At 37.0% G+C, this 22,482-nt stretch overlaps 1 protein-coding gene across 7 annotated transcripts in view; it reads left to right on the top strand.

Moving 5' to 3' along the window:
• kcnq2a (potassium voltage-gated channel, KQT-like subfamily, member 2a) overlaps positions 1–22,482 on the top strand; it is a 69,118-nt gene that overhangs the window by 2,117 nt on the left and 44,519 nt on the right. For all 7 annotated transcript variants that reach the window (XR_007441496.1, XM_049486172.1, XM_049486170.1 and 4 more), the window contains exon 2: positions 21,305–21,395. Coding sequence is in view for 6 of the 7 variants with exons in the window: in XM_049486172.1 (XP_049342129.1) it covers positions 21,305–21,395 (91 nt within the window). In the remaining variant the exon portion in view is untranslated. The remainder of the gene's footprint in view (positions 1–21,304; positions 21,396–22,482) is intronic.

Genomic DNA, 22,482 nt, shown 5'->3' with positions numbered 1-22,482 from the left:
GGCACTGCTTCCTCTCCCATTCTCTCCCAAACACACAGAACTAGCCGGATCTCTATCTCCCAGTCTCAATCTCCCAGTCCCTCCCCAGCAGACTCAGACAGTGAGAGCACTGCAGATACTGGTCTACCTCGTTCCAGAAACACAGAAACACAGCAGCTGATCCAGCTCATAAAATGAGGCAGTTTAGCTGGACTGCCATTGCTTGCATGATAGAGTTTCAAGCTGTATCCAGCAGTGCTAATTAAGTTTAATTTCTCTTTCCAGTAAAACCATATAAACCACCCAATTCAGGGTTTAGCCCTTTTATTAGGAGTGGTAAACAGTCAAAGGGTCTCAATTTGAGCCCTTCCCCTAGTGTAGTGCACTATACACTCACCCAGCACTTTATTTATGATCATTTACTATGACTTATGTAATATCCTCTGTAAGAAAGACCCGTGGGATATGTTTGTTTGTAGAATTGCTAATACTCTCTGTTCACACAGACAATTCTAGCCAGATGCTGCCGGTCATGATCATTACTACCTACTGCACTGTTCACTGTGGGTGACACATGACACTATAGATTGATGAATGATAAATGCTCTCACAATTTTTGTCTCATAATACAGGTTGCACCTGTATAAAATTTCAAGCTATGTCTAGACCACCCTAGGGAAAAAGTAGATTAAAAGTATACTAAGCATTATTATGCTATAGTGCACTAAAGTTAATCAGTATATTTAAAGAGTGCTAAAATGGAACAACTTATTTTGTTAATTGTATAAAAATAGTACAGAAGTCAAAGTTTATATTATGTTACCAGGGCACCCAATTCATTCTTTACCTGTTTATTAGGAGCAGTCAATGTGCTAAGTGAACTTAACTGTACTAAAATGGAACTATTACTAATTTTAAATATACTTAAGTAACATTTAAACATACTACTTCATGTATGTAACCCCATATTTTAAATATGCTTACAGTAAAATTATAATACATTTAATGAGTATTACAATTGTATCACTATTATACACCAGGTATATTAGAAATGTACTAAGAGTTGATGTCAAATATATGTTATCTATTTACATTAGAGGTCTTTTTTAGGTGCACGCTTCTAGTTTACTGTAGTATAAAAATATATTTTATTATACTGTACTACAATTTTTAGCCTGTTACAAATTTACTTCATATTTTTTATTTGATATTTAAATGCGTTATTCAACACTGTATCCTATAATTTACTTAATTAATTTGATTTATATTTTCCTAATTATAACAACAGAGCATTGAAATACATTTTATATTATGTTATATTAATGTAATACCTAAATATATATTTTTTAATTTACCAATGGAGTAATTTAATTTACTTTCTACAAAGTTACGATACATTGTACTTTAAGTGTGAAAACTACTGTAACAGTTGTTTTTAACACACTTTGCTAAAAAATGTACAAAAGTATTTTAGAAGTATATAGAACTAAAGGTGTACTTCATAGTAGTTTATTTATTAAAAAAAACACTTAATTGTACTTTTTAAAAGTATGATCAAAGTTTACTTTCAAACATTTGATTAAAGCATAGTAATTATGTACTTTTAATATATTTTAAGTATGTACGTACATCTGTTAGTATATTTACAGCATACTTAGACATTTCTCCATGTGTTTTAAGTACAATTAAGTTTTTTTTTTCCCCCCACCAGGGCACCCAATTCATTCTTTACCTGTTTATTAGGAGCAGTCAATGAGTCAGAAATGACTCTCTATCCCCTGTGTAGTGCACTATACACTCACTAAGCACTTAGTGTTTTTGTGTTTTGTTTGTAGCATGGAATCCAGAACATGTAGGAAAAATTCCTTTGAGATTCTGGTCTAATGTTGCCATGTTGATTACTGCATCTGAAGAAATTCTAATAGATTCAGATGAACTGATAATCTGGGAAAGGCCACATGGGACTACTGAGCTCATTGGCTTTTATATGAGATCATTCTGCTGGAAGTGGTTTTGATGATCCTGTACCTACAGGATGAAGCGGGGTGCTGATCTCACTCACGCTAGCATCACCGGATGCAATTAAATCCTCACAGCCATGCTCTGAACTCTAGTAGAGACATTAACTCCAACCAATGCAAGATAGTCATTTTAGTATCCTTACATTCAGAAGAAACAGTACATGAGCAGGTGTCCCAATACTTATGTCCATATTGTGTAGCAGACATTGCCTGAACAATCTCTGTACTTTGTAATTGTTATATTCTACCACTAGTAAGTATTATGTCTCGTGACTTTTCAGTCGCTTTTTGGTAAATGTATATTTTGATAAGACCATCAAATAAGGGTTATATGAGATCTAATGAACTTATTTATTTTTAAATAATTATTTGTTCAGAAAATGGGAAAAAAATATAATTGTTTGGGAACTATGAGAGTTTGAGTATCTATAATAGAATATAGTTTCTATAAGAGCTACAACTCAATGTTCAGCTAAAGTGCGACCTAAAATGACTTTCACAAAAATCAAACTACAATTTTAATTCGAAAAAAAAACAAACAAACAAAAAAAAACAAAACAGGTCAACAACAAGCTTACTTATAATTGCTTTAATCACCATTATTAGAGAAATTTATCATGTGATTTCTCTGATGCTCTTCCTAGGACCTTTTGGAACATGTGCCATTGATGAATAGACCCACCATCATCTGTCTTGGACCATCTTTTCCAGCTGTTGCCAGATCAGTCCCTCCCTCCTAAACTCTTGCTCTGTACTTCTTCTCTGGGTGGTTTTGGGATGACCACTGTTTGCCTTGTGGATTCCATGTCAGTGCCTTTTTGGTTATTGCTGTCTTGTTTCTTCTCAATATGTGACCAATCCATAACTACTTTCTCTTTTTCATCTGTATTTTAATTGGTTCCTGGTTTATGGTGGTTGGATGGATGGATGCTTAATTGATCCCAAAAAAAATTAGCAGCCAGTAGCAGTTACACAACACAATAGCAAAAACAACAATAAGAGATTTGACGTTGGATTTGAAGATTATTATCCTGGTCTTGAGAGTTGGGGTGGGCAATATTATATCGTATACAATATATTGTGACACAGAAATATCATGATATTAAAAATCCATATCGTGATAATAGGGCTGTTCTGTCTTAAAAGTAGTCTATTATTTACTGTGAAGCTTTAGGTGTATTTATTATATAATTTATTAAGCCATATCGCCCACCCCTACATGATTTTTTGTTTTGCAGATCTTGCTTAGGGTGTTGAATGCTGTTCTAGCTTTTTCTTTTCTCGACTTTATTTCTTCCTCTGACCCTCCGTCATTAGCTAATGTATTCCCAGGTAAATAAATTGGTTGACCTCTTTGAGAGAGTGATCCTTAAGTGTTATGGAAGTCATACTTTAGTTGTTAATTTGCATGATTTAGTTTTTTGTCTAAATTATTTTGAGTCCAAGCTCAGCTGCGTTTAAGAAAGAGCTAATAAGATACAATATTATCAGGCCCCATTTAGCCAATGCCTCTCTAATGATTCTGGAAGTATAATTTGTTAGGTGAAGTTTTTTTATAGGTATGTAACATTCTTTAATCCACAAAATATGCCATAGAAGGCATTAATATTACCACTCTCAGTGGACAGCTGTCAGGTAGGGAGCAGCAAGGAGATGTGGAGAGCGGACACAATTGCTAGTATTCATTGGAAACACAGAATAAACTAAACAAACAATAAACTAAAGAAACAAGGAGACACTGAGTACATAGAGACTTGAAAAAGACAAAGAAATACGTAATCTGACTGATGATAAAATGTACAATCACTGACTATTTAAAGAAATGGAAGGGCACAGGAAATAAGAAACACCTGGGACCGGGAAACAAAGGGGTGGAGCTTCAAATTAACACAGTTGAGCTCAGAAGACAGGGGCAGAACACACATGGCACGTGCAGGGGAAGGTAAATAAACAAAAATTAGGTCAAGAAAGACATAAATAGATGAGAAAGACACAAAACAGGATGAAACCATGACAACAGCGCTAGCAGTGGTCGGTAATGATCTTAAGTGGCGGCGTCTGGCTAGAAATGTCCTCGCAAACAGTCAAGTGACTCACTTGATCCACATTCAACTAGAAAAGAACAGTAATGGAACACAGTACGAGTCTCAGGACATTTAGCATGTCAGTGTACATCTCCAGCTTTGTATTTTATAAATGTTAGAAATATGAAAGATGGATCCATCCACATTGAGAGCTCCATAAATAGAGCTCGCTCTCCTCTAAGCATGCCAAGCCCCTATAAAACCATGGGGAAGTGAAAGCTACTGAAAGACGGCATCTAGAACTTTCCATTAGCTCCAGTCTCCATTAGCTCTGCTCCGAGGAAACGTTCAACCAGCCTGAAATGATAGGACACACTGAAGAGCACACTCCTCATCAGAGCTATACTGTAATTTCTTTTAATAGGTAATAGGTTATAAAGCTGGACCAGATCCAGACTGCTCTCACACAGCAGTGCTCCACCCAAGTCTTCATGTAACGAACATACCGTCTGTCATCTTCCTGCATAGGTGTTGTGTGTGTGTGTGTGTGTGTGTGTGTTTTTGTATGTGTGTGTGTGCTGGATGTATTATTTATACGTTTGCCAAGCATCGCTTAATCTCTTTAGAGCCTCGCTCTCCTTCCATGCTGTAAAGTATGCTGACTTTGGCCTCTCACTCTTCTTCCGAGTGAGTTTTTTTAAATTTTATTTTAAACGCCCAATGCTGTGATAGCACTCTGCATACACTGCATACTGTTGTGGACGTTTATAATAAAGGAAAACGCTGGCTAAAGACAGCTGCTTTGATGCAGTAAGCTCCAGTTTCTTTGATAAGCTTATTTTACATTGACAGTTTTGCGTGGGGGCTCATATCTCAGAACACAAATGCATTGAGTAAGGAAAAAACAGACTGACCACAACACACCACACCATTCTGCACTCTTAACAACTCAAAACGCCAACAGTCAGCTCAACTTTAAATAAGTAAACTTTATTACATAGTGGATTTATGTTTTTTAGCATGAGGACACCAGAGTTCAATAACTTTTTGGTTAATCAAAAGTTCCCCTGTTAACAGTATAATTTACACTGACATCAGATATGCTTCATAAAAGGCATTTGCACAAACAGTGGGTGGGAATGATTGCAAAAATGTATAGTAACAAAGTAGAGCTTCTTCACTACTGTCTTAAAATGCTGTATCTGTATCTACTAGAGTATTACTTTTGCTCAACTACTGTATTTAAATACTAAAATGCTGTATTTGCATCTACTGGAGTACTATTTTTACTCCTAATTCCACTTTTACTTCACTGTCCTGCATCACTACTCGTTACAATTATAAGAATATTAGGAATCATTCTAAACCCACATTATTACTAAATAATGTGGGTTTAGAGCGGTAGATGATCTGCACTGTCACCGGGTTTGATGAAGCTGCTCATCATTGAGTAAATCAAGTGATCCAGCTGATCTTATAAGAAGAGATCTCTGCTCCCGTTCTGCCTTTCACTCTGAAAACTTCCCATTGTTTTCTGTTATAACTTCAATAATAACACAGAACTGTACTTTTTACCTTCAGCACTTCAGTACTATGTTTTACAATAAACTACTTGCAATACTTAAGCACTGGCGTAGGAACCGGGGAGATATCATAAATAGGTGGATTTGCCCCTCTCCCCCAAAAAATTATATTGCAGAAAAAGCAGAAATTGTTTTAATTTATTTTTTTTTTTGAAAGCGTGCCAAAATCTGCATCCCCGCCATGAAAAGCACCCCCTCTCAGGAGCGCATTTCTAAGTATAGTTAGCTGAAGCAATTATCTCTGTTTTTTTTTCTGGAAGACATGGGTGCACGCTCCCAAGAGGGGGTGCTTTTCCAGGCAGGGGTGCTGAATTACGCACAACAACGGCTTTACACCTATTCATTTCTTTCTGCTAGGCTGGACAGTTATGGATGGCTTTGGGATCACTGCCGTGGTTATTTTTGGAAAAACATCAAACAGACAATTTTAATCAAATAAGTCAATTTTGTAGAGTATGAAGCAAACAGTGGCCAAACGCAGAAGAATTTGTTGGTTTTGATGGGTTGGGTCACTGAGCTTTACCGTTTTACCACTTGCCAAAATGAAGATGTTGATTGTTGAAAAACATTTGAGTGAAAAACATTTTACATGCTGTTTGAGCCCTAGCCAAAATGAAGATTTTACCTGGTTAGGCCACTGGGTTATCTAAAAAAAATGTTAATCCAGATGTCAAGCTCAAAAACATTCTTTAGTGGATAAAAATCTTATTCCATGCAATCACTACAAAGTATATATATATAAATCCTGTCGTAAATGCTGCTATTTAGAGAAAGGCTGTATAGTACATGGGGTGTTGTTGGGACTGAACCGCAGGGATCGTGTTCAGTCACACTCAGCTCCTGCTCTTTAGGTCATCTGTCTGTTTTTAGAGCTAATTCAGACGCTCCTGCTGACTGGGTTGAAGAAGGGGAACCAATTAGTTGTTATTTGCTGCTGAGTCACGAACATGTCTCTGCTGTCTCTCTCTTTGACAGAGTCTTTTTCTCTGCCTTACAATTTACAGATTGGTCTGTCTCTACTGCCAACATCAAACGCAGCCAAAAGCCCAAACCAAAGAGTCAAATCATAATGATATTTATTTTATAGGGGTGAATTTAAGAAACACATTTAATTTAGATCCATTTCCAGCAGACCTTCACTAATTAAAGCACTCAGCAGTGCCATAAATAAAGCTAATATATTTAATTATGAAATTCATTTATATTATTAGATATACACTATACTACCTCAACATAAAATTCAACTGTAATTAAAAATCAGTTTAAACAATAAGCACGACGACAAAATGTAGGGCTGCTCCTAAATTTTTTTTTTACAATTAGTTGATTATTCTAAAAATAACTTATCAACTACTTTGTGTTTGTGTGAGTGTAGGTATGTGTGTGCTTTATTAAAATAATGTAGCCAGTTTCCCTAGTGAACAAATAAAGCAAAATTAAAATGTAACAGATTTTTTTTTTATCTGTTTGATTGAGCTTTCAGTTAAAGTTTAAGTTAAAAGTGAACATATTTAAACTTGAAACTCAAGACGAGGCTTAAGACTAGATGAAACTCAAAACTAGACAAAACAAGACTCAAGACTAGCCAAAACAAGACTCAAGACTAGGTTCAAGACTAGATGAGACTCAAGACTACACAAAAGGAGACTCAAGACTACACAAAACAAGACTCAAAACTAGATAAGACTCAAACCTAGACGAGACTCAAGACAAGATTCAAGACTAGATGAGACTCAAACCTAGACGAGACAATTGAGACTCAAGACTAGATAAGACTCAAGACAAGAATCAAGACTAGATGAGACTCAAAACTAGACTAGATGAGACTCAAGACTAGATAAGACTCAAGACAAGAATCAAGACTAGATGAGACTCAAAACTAGACTAGATGAGACTCAAACCTAGACGAGACAATTGAGACTCAAAACTAGATAAGACTCAAGACAAGATTCAAGACTAGATGGGACTCAAAACTAGACAAAAGGAGACTCAAGACTAGTCAAAGTAAGACTCAAGACTACATAAGATGAGACTCAAAGCTTGACGAGACTCAAGGCTAGACAAAACAAGACTCAAGGCTAGACAAAATAAGACTCAAGACTAGACAAAGCGAGGCTCAAAACGAGAATCTAAATTTAAATCTGTTTGATTGTACTTTCAGAAGTTACAAATTAACATATTTTATTTTTATTTGTGGTGAAACTGAAGACAAGGCTCAAGACTAGACGAGACTCAACTTAACACAACTTAACAATTTAACACTTGTATACAGCTAACAACATCCAGTTAACAATAATTATGTTATACTTCCCAACAGCACTGCACATATTTAACAGTACCACCATCTGAGCTGACAGCAGATTTAGCTAATTTGCTGTAAAGTAAACTATTTAAATTCTTAAACTGTGGCTGTGCTGTAAGAAGAAACAATCTGAACTCCACAGTCTGTTCAGGTTCTGTGGATCTGAAAGGCGATCACAGAGTCTGCTGAGGGTAAAATCTTATGGCCTGTGTGTTTCTGCCCACTTTACTCCACTGGAGAAAAGTAAAGAAGTCTCATTAGAGTTTGGCTCCTCATGGCTGAGTGCTCACAGGTCACAGTGTGCCAGCTTCTCTCTCTGGATCTGTTCTCTTCAACTCGTGCTCGAGTGCTCTTCAGCACTGCTCACATCTCTGTAGGTGGGAGATGTTCATAAATTACAGCCACTCGTACAGCAATTCTGTAACTCTTGTCTCTAGTCTTGTATGTAAATTATACTTTGGGGAAAATTAAAATTAAATTAGTTTTATGCAGCATATTAAAAGTAGATCCACAGACATATTAAGTGTGCAGGTAGTGAGCAAACAGGGCCATATTCTGCCTGCAGTTATCATGGGATTTAAAGTTTAATCACTGTGTGCCAACACCGGTAGCTCCCCAGAAACAGAGAGAACACAGAACTAACTTCTGATTAGACTACGCTTCTCAGGAATTAACAAAAAAGTAAAAGTAAAACATTTAAAATTTGAATAAATTAAATTTAAGACCTTGGTTGGAAATCTGGGTGTTTACTACCTCACAGAAATGACTTCATAAATGTATCGCTGGGCTATCAAAGTACACACAAAGTACCGCACACGTGTGACACCAATCCATTGATCTTGGTGCTGACCATGGTGCCACCAAATTCTGACTCATTGGTTGTCTCCACCAAAACAAAAGAGCGACCCCATGACAGTTTGGCATGACCACCCACCAAGTTTCATTCCTTTCGGTATGAATGTATGAATACCATATTTTAAGGACTAAACAGTCAGATAAGTCAAACTTTATTCATTAAAAAAACTCTTAATGTTGTTCAGTTTTCTTCCAAATATCTGAACTCTAATATGTGTAAGGACATTGTGAAGATAACTAAAGCCATATAGCAGGTACCTATGGCACCAGTCTCTGAAAGTACAAGTACAGCGATTCCGTAAGTAGTAGCCCTAAAACCACCGTGCCAGACCACCACGAAACAGCGGTTAGCCCACAGCTATAATCCACCATGGACACCAAGGCCCTGAAAAGCAGACATTCTCACCTCACTGAGATCCAACATATCTTCGGCGATTAAATCTGAACTAAGGAATATACTCACTGAAGACTTCAACTCTCTAAAAAAATTAGCTAACAGAGGTGCGAGCCAGCTAATCGCGCAGCGGCTAATCTTGCTGAGATGGAGGCTATGAGTAATACTGTTTGCAGTGTGGAGGAGGGCCTGTCGGTGTGGTCAGACCGCAGTGACTGATCTGAAAACAGAGCTAGCCGACTTGAGGGAGCGGTGTGAGGATACGAAGGGGCGGATGCGGAGATGCAATATCAGAATTGTGTGCATTACGGAGGAACCTGGCTTAAGCTCCACCACGGCTGTTTCTAAACTCGCTCACACTGCAGTCTTATGCCGAAGAAAACCAACGTACAGCCCAGCGTTATCGTCGCCAAGCTTTGCTACTACCAAGATTTCGTGGAGGTTCTGCGCCGAGCTCGGGAAAACAGACCCCTCCGGTACTGGGGAGAACATTATTTCGGGAGAACATAAAATACAAAACAATGCACTCTCTTTTTCAGTTCGATTTCAGCATTAAGCATACCCGGATACCTGTCCCAAAACAAGCCAGCTCCTGCCTTAAACGAACACTTAAAGTTGACTCTCACCAAAAAAAAAAATCCTGTCATAAAACATTATTTCAGTATTACTAGCACTGTTGTAAATCTGTGCATAAATCGGTGAAACTGTGAAGCGTGGCTGCAATTTTTTCTCCTTTTAATGTGAGAAAAAATGATGTCGCAATGTTTTTCTGATGTAATCAGTGTATGGATTCCCGCACAGGACAAACGCAAGGTCATTTTACACCACTGGGAGCCGCTGGATCCCATATGCACTGTGTAGAAATGCTACGTCTCCAATAGGCAGCACAATGTAACACAAACAAAAAGGCATACTGTCAATTTTTGAGAAAATTAATAATAATTAATTGTCTGAAAAATAGAAGATAAGCAGTTACATTAGCATCGTAGCTTCAGCGCAAGAGTACAAAACCAATTTTCAGATGTCTTGGTTGATTGACTACATTTAGGGTACATAGGAAAACCCCACTGAGATGTTTTTCTGCAGAGCTACTGCTTTTAGCTGAACTCAGCTAAAAATGCTGGAGAAAGACAGCAACCCCCAGGTGTGCACTTGCCTCCCATATAATCATAAATCATTTGCCAGTGCGGAGCTCTGCGGAGCTCACGTGCGCTCGCCGGTTATCTAAGTACGCAGTGCTGGTTTGGTCCTCACTGCTCTACACTGTAGTAGTTGTGTCCTGCTTTAAAGATGCTGTAGAAGCCACCACACACTGCTTTCTGAGAAATGAAGTATCAGCTCTCACTCAGCGCTGCCAAGTTCCTGTACACCATGAGTACTTCATCACTTCAGCTTCCCGTCACACACACAGAGAGAGAGAGAGAGAGAGAGAGAGAGAGAGAGAGAAGCTATTACTATTTCATCACCCACATGGTTTTAGATCCTTACAGAACATGCAAAATGTAAATGTAAGCCAAAAGTCATGGGACAGGAACTAGTATTGTGTCCCTTCACTTTTGGCATGTCCCATAAAAAAATCTGGGTCGTCCTGCGCTGGATGTGATTTCTGCCAGAATCACTTGACTGCACTGACAATTCTGGCCAGAAGCCAATGCTCATGATCATTACGACTTCTAATGCTGCCCAGAGTTTAATCTCACTCACAAGATAACATCTTATGACTTATACAGGTGTACGTGTTCCCGAGTTATCCCGTAACACTTTATGACCATTTTACATATTGCTATCCCATGACTTTTTGCTTGTGGCATGTCAGTTTATTTTGCAACTTAGCAAAAATAAAGGCCACTTTTAATGATAAGATAATTTAATGTCAAAGAATTCTTAACTTTTTTAGCAAAGCTAAAAAAAAATTTTATATTCATATTTAATTCATATTTTAATTTAAGTAAAAAAACAAATCTACCTTCTGAACAGTATCAATGTTTTTTTTGCATTGCTAAAAATTATTATATACAGCTCTGAGAAAAAAAAACAAGATAGCAACTTAAAAATGATGAGTTTTTTTTATTTTACTTAATTGAAAACCCTCTGGAATATAATCAAGAGGAAGATGAATGATCTCAAGCCATCAAACAAAGCTAAATTGCTCAAATTTTTCTTTGCACCAGGAGAGGCATAAAGTTATCCAAAAGTACTGTGTAAGACTGGTGGAGGAGAACATGCCAAGATGCATGACTGTAACTGTAATTAAAAAACAGGGTTATTCCACCAAATAGTTTTCTGAACTCTTAAAACTTGAAAAAAATATTTCAAGTTATTTTAGTCATTTCTCATTGTCTGCAAATAAATGCTCTAAATGACAATATTTTATTTGGAATTTGGGAGAAATGTTGTCTGTAGTTTATAGAATAAAACAACAATGTTCATTTTACTCAAACATAAACCTATAAATAGTGAAATCAGAGAAACTGATTCAGAAACTGAACTGTTTCTTTTTTTTCTAGAGCTGTATTTTACCAGGGAAAAAAGAGAGTGAATTATGTCAGGACATTGGAGACAAAAACGGGGAAATAACAATAAATGGTTAAAAAAAAGTTTCTAGACTAATCATGCATGTTAATGCGTTAATGTTGACAGGACTAGTCTGTGTAAGGGATGTGTAAGACTGTGCCACTTATTTCCCTTTATAACCAAGAAGAAGGGATGGAAATAAATAATAAAAGAAACTGTGTAAATTTAGTAAAAAATCATTTTGAATGTTCTGAAAATGTCCAAAAACAAGTAGACTCTCTCTTACACACACACACACACACACACACACACACATACACAGAGGGCAGCTCAGTTAGTGAAGATTTGATTACTCAGCCTCTCGTCACCCAGCCTAAGCTCATTTCAGCAGCCTTCCTGCTCCATGCGGAATATTCCATTTCTCAGAGGTTAATTTCATTTGTGACAGCAGACATGAATACTCGGGACAGCTGAAGACTGGGAGACTCTGAGTGAACCTCACAGGGGTTCCTACTACTATCATCCTGACAACTCCTCCATAATTGAACAGAAATCCCCACTAAGGATTAGCTCTTATGAGACAGGAGATTCTGCAGGTCTGTAGTAGCATTATAGCATTAGCGCTGTTGTCTCCTGCTAACAATACGCCACATCCTGTTGAAATGAACCAGCATTATGAGAGTATTACACAGCAGAGGTGCATCTTCACTTCAGCTGGAAGGTTCTCCAGCGTTTCTTAGCGAGGGTAAATCCTGCAGGGGACAGATGGAGGATAGACTTAGATTTATTGGACGGGCGCTGCACGGTGCTTTGGCCAGAAACTGCAGATGAGCACAAACCCAAGACTGGAGACTGATCAATGCCTAATCAATACTACATTGTGGACTAGCACAAAGAGGCATGGCAGTGAAGGAATGTTACATGCATGTGAATGCTCAGGTTTGACATTAAAGTGAAAGTCAATGGGGTGAAATACAAGCTGGAAATGTTAAATCCTATTCTGGATCTAAAGTATCCTGTAGGCTTAATTATGTATGAAATGATTAAATTGATAAGCTTTTTTCCTGTTGTAACCATTTAACTGTAAGAAAATGGTGAGGGCAAACAGTATGATCGTGTGCGAGTTAAAATCCAACATTTTAAACATTAGAACAGCAGCAAACAGTGGGCAGTGTGCCAAGACCTGCTGGAAAATAAAATCCGTATCTTTATAAAGGTTGTCAGTAGAGGGAAGCATGAAGTGCTGATGGTTTGGAGAGACATGTCATCTGCTGGTTTTGATCCACTGTGTTATATCAAGTCCAAACTGCAAAAAATTTGCTTCCCTCTGCTGACAACTTTTATGGAGATGTGGATTTCATTTTCCAACAGGACTTGGCACACTGCCCACACTGCCAAAAGTACCAATTGGTCTTATATAATATTCTTTTTTTTTAAAACACTGACTTTTGGGTTTTAATTGGCTGTAAGCCATATTCATTAACAATAAAATAAATGGACTTCTAAACTTGATTACTCTGTGTGTAATACATCTATATAATATATGAGTTTCTTAACTAAATTACTGAAATAAAGTTACCGGAAAAGTTTAGCTGCAGTTATTGATGCACAGATGGTCTCAGATACTGAAAGCTATAGATTTATAGATATGTAATATTGGATCATTTTCCTCAATACATAAATAACTAAGTATAATATTTTGTCTCATTTGTTTGATTTTGTTCTCATTGTATACTTCTAGGACAGGATCTGTAATGATCTGTCTCAACAATGGATTAAACAAATGTCCAGCAACCTGGCATTGGAGAAACTGACCTATATAGCTAAAGGGAAGCTTGATGACTTTGAAAACTGTGTGGTTATCCTTCTTGCAATTTGTAAAAATAATTGTAACATGTGAAAATAGTAAAGATGTAATGTTTGTATCAAGATAGTGAGCATTGGGTTTTAGGGTGGGGGGATGATTTGTGGTTGTAAAATGAATAAAAATGAATAAAGATATTTGTGAGAAAAAAAAAAAATTGGTCTCAAAAGAGAACAGTGTAGGGCGCAGAGTAGTCCAGGGGTCTAAAGTATTGCCACTATGATTGGGAGGCTGCTAGTTCAAATCCCAGTCATGCAGCTTGCCATCAGCCAGAGCTGGCCAAAGCCCTGAGAGAGCACATTTGGCCTTGCTCTCTCTGGGTGGGTACAGTAGATGGCGTTCTTTCCCTAATCAGTCCTAGGGGGGTGTCGATCAGCACAAGGCGTCTGTGAACTGATGTTTCGGAACAGAGTCGCTGCGCTTTCCTCCGAGTGCGCTGTGATGCTTCTTGGCAATGCTGCATCAGTAGCAGTTCAAAAAGAGGTGTAGTCTGACTTCACATGTATCGGAGGAGACATGTGCAATGTCGATGCTCAAAATATATTACACCCAGACAGAACAGCAAGCAATGACTACAATAACAGTTTGCTCTGTGTAAATCATTTGTATATGCTTATATTTTTGCACAGTGCAGTATATAAAAAAAACGTCTTGGTTGCATTGGTCAAGTGATAGAAATACTATACTGATTATACAGCAGAAATGCTAAAAGTAGGGCAAAATATTCAGCAGAATTTCATACATCAGCATTATTACTGCAGTACCACCAATATATAATACAAAATGCTGAATAGCATTATTATATATATCACACAGTTCACTCCAGCTGGCCTATCTGAAGAAAGAAAAAAAAACATGGTTTGAGGCTTTGGTAGGTCACTGTGCTCTTAATGCAAATCAGCCATTCAACCGCCTCCCAACTACTCTTTCAGCCCACCCTTCACAACACACTCTCACTCCTTCTGCCTCCCTCCACCCCCCTCTCAAGGACTTGGCTCCTGTTTTTTCACTGAAGGTTTCTCTGAAGCCTCGCTTCTTTTAACCTTACTGCCTCTTTAATGCACAATGCTAAACATGCCCTTATAGAACACCTGTACACAGTTCAGAGACGGCTCTAAAAGGGGCACATTCATTTCAACTCCCACAGTGCAGCATTATATTACATACAGTGTGATATCAATGACTGTGCATATATACAGTACCATGCATACCGTATAGGAGCACCAGACCTCTTTCACTGCACACTTTATTTCACCCTGTTCTTCAATACTCAGAAGCCCATAGGAGAGAAAACCAACACAGAGCAGCTGTTATTATTATTTGGGTGGTGGGTCATTTATTCTCAGCACTGCAGTGATTAGCTCTGATTAGCATGTTGGCGGTGTATGAGGTGTTAGTGTGTGTTGTGCTGATGGTACAGTGAGTGGATCAGATATTGCAGAAGTGCTGCTGGAGTTTTTAAACACTGTGTTTAACCTCTCACTGTTCTCCACTCTATTACACACTCCTACCTACAGCTGCTCCATAGATAAACAGGGTGAAATAAGGATATTAATAAAGTATGCAGAGAAAGCGGTCTGGTGCTCCTATACATGGTATGCATGGTACTGTATATATGCACAGTCATTGATACCACACTGTGTGTACAGGTAATGTAATGCTGCACTGTTGGGGGGGTTGGGGAGTAATGAAATGGGCCCCTTTTAAAGCAGTCTCTGAATTGTCTACAGGTGTTCACCACCCAAACCCAAAATCACATGTGCTGAATTGGTCTAGGCCAGTTGTTTTCAACGTGGGTCTCAGAGGTACAGCAAGGGGGCTGTAGACCAATCTATTGTGCAAAGTAAAAAAAATACAGTTCAAGAAATGTACTTTAATTAAATTAGCAAAAAAGGTTTAGGTCGAGCTCGTTGATTGGTTTGTTGTGAATTGGCCAAATGACATACAGAGCTATACATCATGAATAAATAGTTAAAAACAAGGTCCTTAACCCTATCAAGACGGGATTCATTTCTCAGGGGGTCCTGGGGTAATTTTCTCTTTTATGTAGGGTCCTCTGTGATTTTATTCCCATCCTGAATGACCATGCATGTATTTTTCTCAGACCTCCTCTGAGAAAATTACAGGCTAACTTATCTACTGTTTTTCATTGAACATATACCACAGGACAACCACTTCTCTCAGACTTTTTATAGTAATTACAAGATCACTCGCTGGTCCTCCGGTAATTTTATCTCCGAGTTTCATCATCTTGCATTTAATAAAATAGCTATTTGTCCACTGACGCACACCGTAATTATATTTTGGGTGTGTGTTTCCATGGAGATCAACGTGAAACACAACAGCGAGTTGAAATGGAGGAGCTACTGAATGCGATGTCATGTGATCGAGAAAGCCAAAACCCTCACTGGTCCTCCTGTTTTTTCAATTGCAGTCTAGATGCAAGAGTTTTATCACTGAGTAGAAGTGTGAAATATTTTTCACAGACGTCCCCCTGAGAAACTAATTCCATCCAGATAGGGCTTTAGACGACAAAAGACACTAAAGTGGCACCATATACATGTGAAGCAGCCACTGTATCTCTGACAGGGAGAACCGAGAAAAGCAAGCATAAATCCAAACAAAGAAAATACAGCAGCGGGTACCAAGCACTAGGCTTCACTAGCACAGGAACAGAAAACGATGATGCTGACAGTTGTATACTGTAGGATTTAAACAGCAAATATTCCTGAAGGCTTTGGAAAGTTTTACGGTGGGTTAAGTGGACTGTGAGTTGCAAAAGTTTGAAAACCTCTGGTCTAAAGCATTGAAGAACAGGCTCAAATGAGAACAATAAAGCATGCAGAGAAACAGATACAGGAATACAGTCTGTAATCTTTAAACTACAAACTGCTCCTTTATGCTTAGTTGAGCCGGTAAGATAAGCTTTATATATATTCTGATATATTCTGATATAACTGTAACTATATAACATGCAATGGTCATGCTATAAAGCATGCAAAGAAGCCAGCCCCAGCCACTTACACCACTTTCCTCTTTCCTCCTACTGGATCCCCAGATGCTTACAGGCCTGATTTAATCCCTGCAGCAGGTCCCTGATCTTCCTCAGGGTCTCCTCCCAGTTGATCATGCCTGCTCAACATTCTTAATAAGAGAAGATCAGGGGAATTCTTGTCAGCCCACCTCAGCTGGCTCCTCTCAACAAGTCTGTGTCTCTCCTGGATTACACAACTCCTCATGACATTTTCAGAGTGAGCCAGCCAAGCCATTCCTTAGAGAGAACCCATTTTTGGCCAATTTCAGTCATTTCCCAGAGTTCTTGGCAAAGCAAGACATGCACTATGAGGGTGGGACCAATGATCAGTAGGTAAATGGAGAGCTCTGCTTTATGGCTCAGGTCTCTCTTCACTGTTGTGGTTCAGTACACCGAATGCATTAATGCAGTTAATGCAGTTTTATGCACAAGCAAGATTATAGTATTTATTAAACAGCCCTCTTGGCATCATTATCACTAATGGAACAAAATGCAATTCAGCAATACATGCAGAATATTTTCATTATCATCATCAGAAACCTGTTAAAAAACATATAAGCACCAGGATCATACAGAGAAATTTGTGCTTAGATGATCATTCCTAAGAATAATAATGATGACCAAACAGGGTTTCTCAAAAGCAGCTTAGTATAATGATGATCACAGTGTTTAATGAAGCAGCTTTAAAGATCATAAATTGAACCACACCATGCAAATCTAGTGCCAAGTGGTTACACATAAATAAAACTAGGGCTGCAAATAGCAATTATTTTGCTAATCGATTAATCTGTTGATTATTCTTTCTATTAATCGATTGTTAATCAGATGAAAAGGAAATATATTTATTAATATAATTTAGTTAATATACAGTACAGGCCAAAAGACACACCTTCTCATTCAATGCGTTTTCTTTATTTTCATGATTATTTACATTGTAGATTCTCACTGAAGGCATCAAAACTATGAACACATGTGGAGTTTTGTACTTTAAACCTGAATCCAATCCAGATGGTTTTGGGTGAGCTGGACCGCAGAGTGAAGGCAAAGGGGCTAACAAGTGCTTTTTTTGTTAAGTACATAAAACTCCATGTGTTCATTCACAGTTTTCATGCCTTCAGTCAGAATCTACAGTGTAAATAGTCATGAAAATAAAGAAAATGCATTGAAAAAGAGAAGGTGTGTCGAAACTTTAGGCCTGTACTGTATATTTAATATATTTCACCAGATATTGATACACACAACCTACCTGATACATCTCTCTCTCTCTTTCTCTCACTCACACACACACATTCTCTTATTCACACACTCTCTAAAAGAAGTGTATTTCAGACAGCTGTGTTAACTTTGATTTTATATATGTGAGATACAGTATAGTTAGTTTTGTACTGATATGGTAAAAAGCTGTATCTGTATCTAGAGCTGGGCATACATTTCCTACGTTATTTCTGAGGTGATCATTTTGGTGAAAATGAGTGAAACCTGTTGAGTTTATTGGGTTTCTGAGTTTGTTTATGTGTTTTTCAGATTGAGCTCTCTGAGGTAATGTGTTTCGTCTTCATGTGTGTCCTACTGGCTGTTTTAAGCGGCAGTATTACATATATTTTGCACTTAAGGCTGCTAGCTTGTGGACTGATACAGTTTTTGTGGACAGTTGGTTGTTTCATTCTTATTAGAATAAAGCCTTACCTACTATTGATTCGTCCATCTGAAGCCCGAAACGAGAATTCTTCTGTCTCCGTGTCCCGCAGAGCCTCCACCAACACCCAAACGAAGCTGTCCATTTTCCACCTTCACAGCCAAACACCAGAGACCATTGTCCTGTAGCAGTCAGTCTTCAAACCAAGCAGCAATTCCACCTTAACAAACAGCCAATTCAATTCCAGGTTAAACCACTAATGAGTTGCGGTAGCGGCTTTTTACTCTTCTGATTTTCGGATTTGTGCCAACTGTGTATCTCAAAGTTCATAACTTTGGAAAGAGACTTTTAATCAATGTATTATTCTTAGGGCAGCTGATAGTCCAAACTCAGCACCCACAGTGAACAAACAGCTTTAAAACTGCCGCTAAAACAAACAAATGCTGCCGCAGTTCAGACAGGATATGAAAAAAACACAGGTGCAGGGTTGCCAGATCCAATAAAAGTATCCAGCCCAAAGTCAGTCTAAAACCCGCCCTTCAGAAGCTTAAACTAGCCCAAAATATCTGTCTGTTACACGTTTGAAGCAAATGGCAAAACAACTATGAATGAAAGACTTAGTATTATTATTCTTATAAGGGATTTATTATCAGTATTGCTATTTATCTTAAAGTCGTTAATAATATTGTAACATTAGTGTTTTATTAGTTCTAACAGTTTTATTTCCTGGTTAAGATCATTTAATAGTAACATTATTAGAAAAAAAAAATCTGACTTTTATTTATTCTTTTCTGTTCTTGCCCCTCCTGAACTCTATTTTCTCCTCTTGATCTCTGGTTACATTGTGATTTTTTTGTTGTTTTTTGTGACTTTTTCTTTTTTTTTTTGGCGGCTGCGGTAATTTTTAAAAGTAGGCAAAAAAAACGCACCCATCCACCCCTGAATGGACCCGCGACTGAATGTTCAAACACGCCCAAATTGGCGGAAAAACGCGAACCTGGCAACTCTGCACAGGCGACTTCTTCTTACAGCCAAACGCCCAGGGTTGCCAGGTCCAACAAAAATATGCTGCCCAATGTCAGTCTACAACCTGCCCTTCAGAAGCTTAAACTAGCCCAAAATATATGTCTGTCACACGTTTGAAGCAAATGGCAAAACAACCATAAGTTTGACTTAGTGACTTAGTATATTGTTTATAAGGAATTAATTATCAGTATTGCTATTGATCTTAAAGTCATTAATAATATTGTAACATTAGTGTTTTATTAGTTATTTTATAACAGTTTTATATTCCAGTCAAGAACATTTAATAGTCAGATAATTAGCAAAAAAAAAAAGACTTTTACTTTTTTTTTTACTCTTTTCTGTTCTTTCCCAGCCTGAACTCTCTTCTCTCCTCTTTAATGTTTTTTTTATTGATCGCCTGGTGTTTTTTGGTTACATTGTGATTTCTCTCTCGTTTTTTTTTTTTTTAGTGGCCACGATAATTTTTAAAAGTAGCCCAAAAAAACGCACCCGCCATTCCTGAATTTCACCCGCGAATAGATTTTCAAACAAGCCAAATTTAGCGGGAAAACCGCAAACCTGGCAACTCTGCAACCATTTCTACCTGCTTCTTCAACCTACAACTCTACAACCGTACAGATACCTTTAAACCTTACAGCGCTCTCATGTGCTCAGTGGTAAAAAAAAATAAACATTTAAAGTTTAAAGTGTAGATAATTTTTTCCTTCATTTACTTTTTTATTTGTTTTTAACAAGTAACCATGTGTACAAATGTAAATACAAAGGCCTTTTCACTTTGTGAATATGAAATTAAAATATAAAATATCAGCAGCATATCTGTATGAGATCCTTTATTTTCACCTTTCAAATTATCAACACAAAACAAAACATCAAATTTCCAATAAAGTTTTAACATAGTGATAAAATAAATAAAAAAATATTTATTTCTCTATTCACAAAAATATCTTCCATGTCTAAATTAATTCTTTCCAAAACATGTTTAACTAAATAAATTATATGTATTTCCTTAAATGACACTTCTTTTTTTGTGATTTTCCATTTTTTTCCTTTGTATGTTGTGTATGGTCAAATAAAACTCACTGCAAGGAAAGTCACACCACAAAACACATTTTGAATTACCCTATTAACTTATTATTTTAGACGAACAGAAGCATTTCTATTTGTATGATAGTCTGAGTGAGGTGATCATATGGTTAAAGTCAGCTAGCCACTGTTTCTTAGCTCCTCTCAGCCTTAGTTACCTAGCTATCGCTGAGCAATTGCATAATTACTATAGTTTTAACAGTAAGTATTTACAGTAACATCCTGTATGTGTATTTAGAAATTATTGAACAGTACTGTATCTTGCAGCTTAACATACGAAAAACCAGCCTATACAAGCTATGTAGATAACTAGCTATATATATATTATTTGTATACAGTTACTATAATTGTTTTTACAGGACAGTACAATTTACAATAATACTGTATTACTGTTTAGTATTTATAATCATTTCAGTGTAGACACATTTTACTGTCATTTAAAGGAGAACTCTGGTGTAAAATGGTCTTTTGATGAAGTAAACATGATGTAACATGATGAAAAGTGCACATCCGTTCTCCCACAGCGTTCCGAGATCCAGAAATTTGGACAATTTGTCCAAACACACTTCAGACTGGGTGACACGTGGCATAATTAGCCCTGATAAATCAATTTTTCCACCGTTATTCAGCTCAAAGTAGCTCCACACAATCCGGAGAGCCCTGACATTTAAAACGAGGCATTAATAACTTAAAAAGTGCACAAGAAGCTTATTAAAAACCACTGTAACGCTACGCTATGCAGAGTCTATGTATATAGACTAGCAGCCAGCGCTCTTCATTACCTTTTACTGTAGTTTTTAGCTATTAATTCATTGTTTATTGTATTGTATATATACTCTATCATACATTTTTTTCACGTTCAGATTTGTTGGAGATATTACATAGATTATTAATGTGGATAGACGTAGACCAGGCAACAAATGAAGGCTTTGTCTAAATCCGATTAAACTTTAGACTCTGTGTAAAATATGATTTGTTTTCTGTTTCAGCTTTCTGCTGATCTTCTCCTGCCTTATCCTCTCCGTGTTTGCTACGATAAAAGAGTTAAAAAAAAGCTCAGAGAGTGCCTTGTACATTCTGGTGAGTATCTAAAGATCTAAAGGCCTTATAAAGTGTTTTATTTTTCTGATAGTGCTGTGAAGTTCTAAACTGTAGTAGAGTTTGTACTTTCACATATTGAATACGTTATTATAATTTTACACCCATTGATTGGAAGCAGATACAGTAGCACATTGTAACAAGCGTTGACAGCTTGGATATTACATTCCAGGTGGTGTTAAATGCTGTGAACATGACACGGTATGGATCCGTTTGGGTCTCAGCTGGCAATGCCGTCCATCATTGACTTACACTCTAAACCACTTCACACAGCTGTGTCAGTGCACTGCTGTACAGAAGAAAATACTGTCAAATATTCTGTTTATTCTATTTGTCTATTTTTTTAATACAATTTTTTTTTCCATTGCCGTTTATTTAAACAAATGAATGAATGTGCTTATATAAACTTTTCTACATCAATATATTATCTGTTTATTTAGTAAAGAGACACGTTCAAGATTGATGCAGTGGCAAGGGAGATTAAGGGATTTAATTTTTTTTATTTACTCTTTCCCTCAAGTTCTTGTGTCTATTACGCAAATACCAAAAAAAATTAAAAGTTAAACAATTCTGTTCATACAAAAGAAGAAACTGTAGAAAATATAGGTGTTTATACTGCATCCTCCAATTAGCAGATAAGCAGATAAGAATATAATTATGATGGTAAAAATAGGTTATAACCTAATAGTATCCTACATTAAAGTGTATAGTGTTTTTGTGTGTCCACTACATGCAGTAGGCTTTTACATACTCCATAAGTGGTTGTTATAACACTACCTGGGTGAGCATGTCATTCTGTACTGCATTAGATAAAATATGCTAGATAAAATAAAATAAAATAAAATTACAAAAAAAGACAAGACAAGACAATCCTTTATTAGTCTCACAGTGGGGAAATTCACAGATTTACAGCTGTAAAAAACTATGAAGAAACACAGTAGAAAGTAGATAGATGTAACACACTAGGTATTATCAATATAAATATAAAAAAATATTATTTGAAGAATATAAACATCAATTACATACAGGTTTGACAGCTTAATCTTACATTTACCCACTCTTATTTACT

This window comes from Astyanax mexicanus, chromosome 12 (genome assembly GCF_023375975.1).
Source record: "Astyanax mexicanus isolate ESR-SI-001 chromosome 12, AstMex3_surface, whole genome shotgun sequence".
Taxonomy (NCBI): Eukaryota; Metazoa; Chordata; class Actinopteri; order Characiformes; family Acestrorhamphidae; genus Astyanax; species Astyanax mexicanus.
The sequence above is the reverse complement of the archived record's forward strand: the minus strand, read 5'-3'. Positions and strand labels throughout refer to the sequence as shown.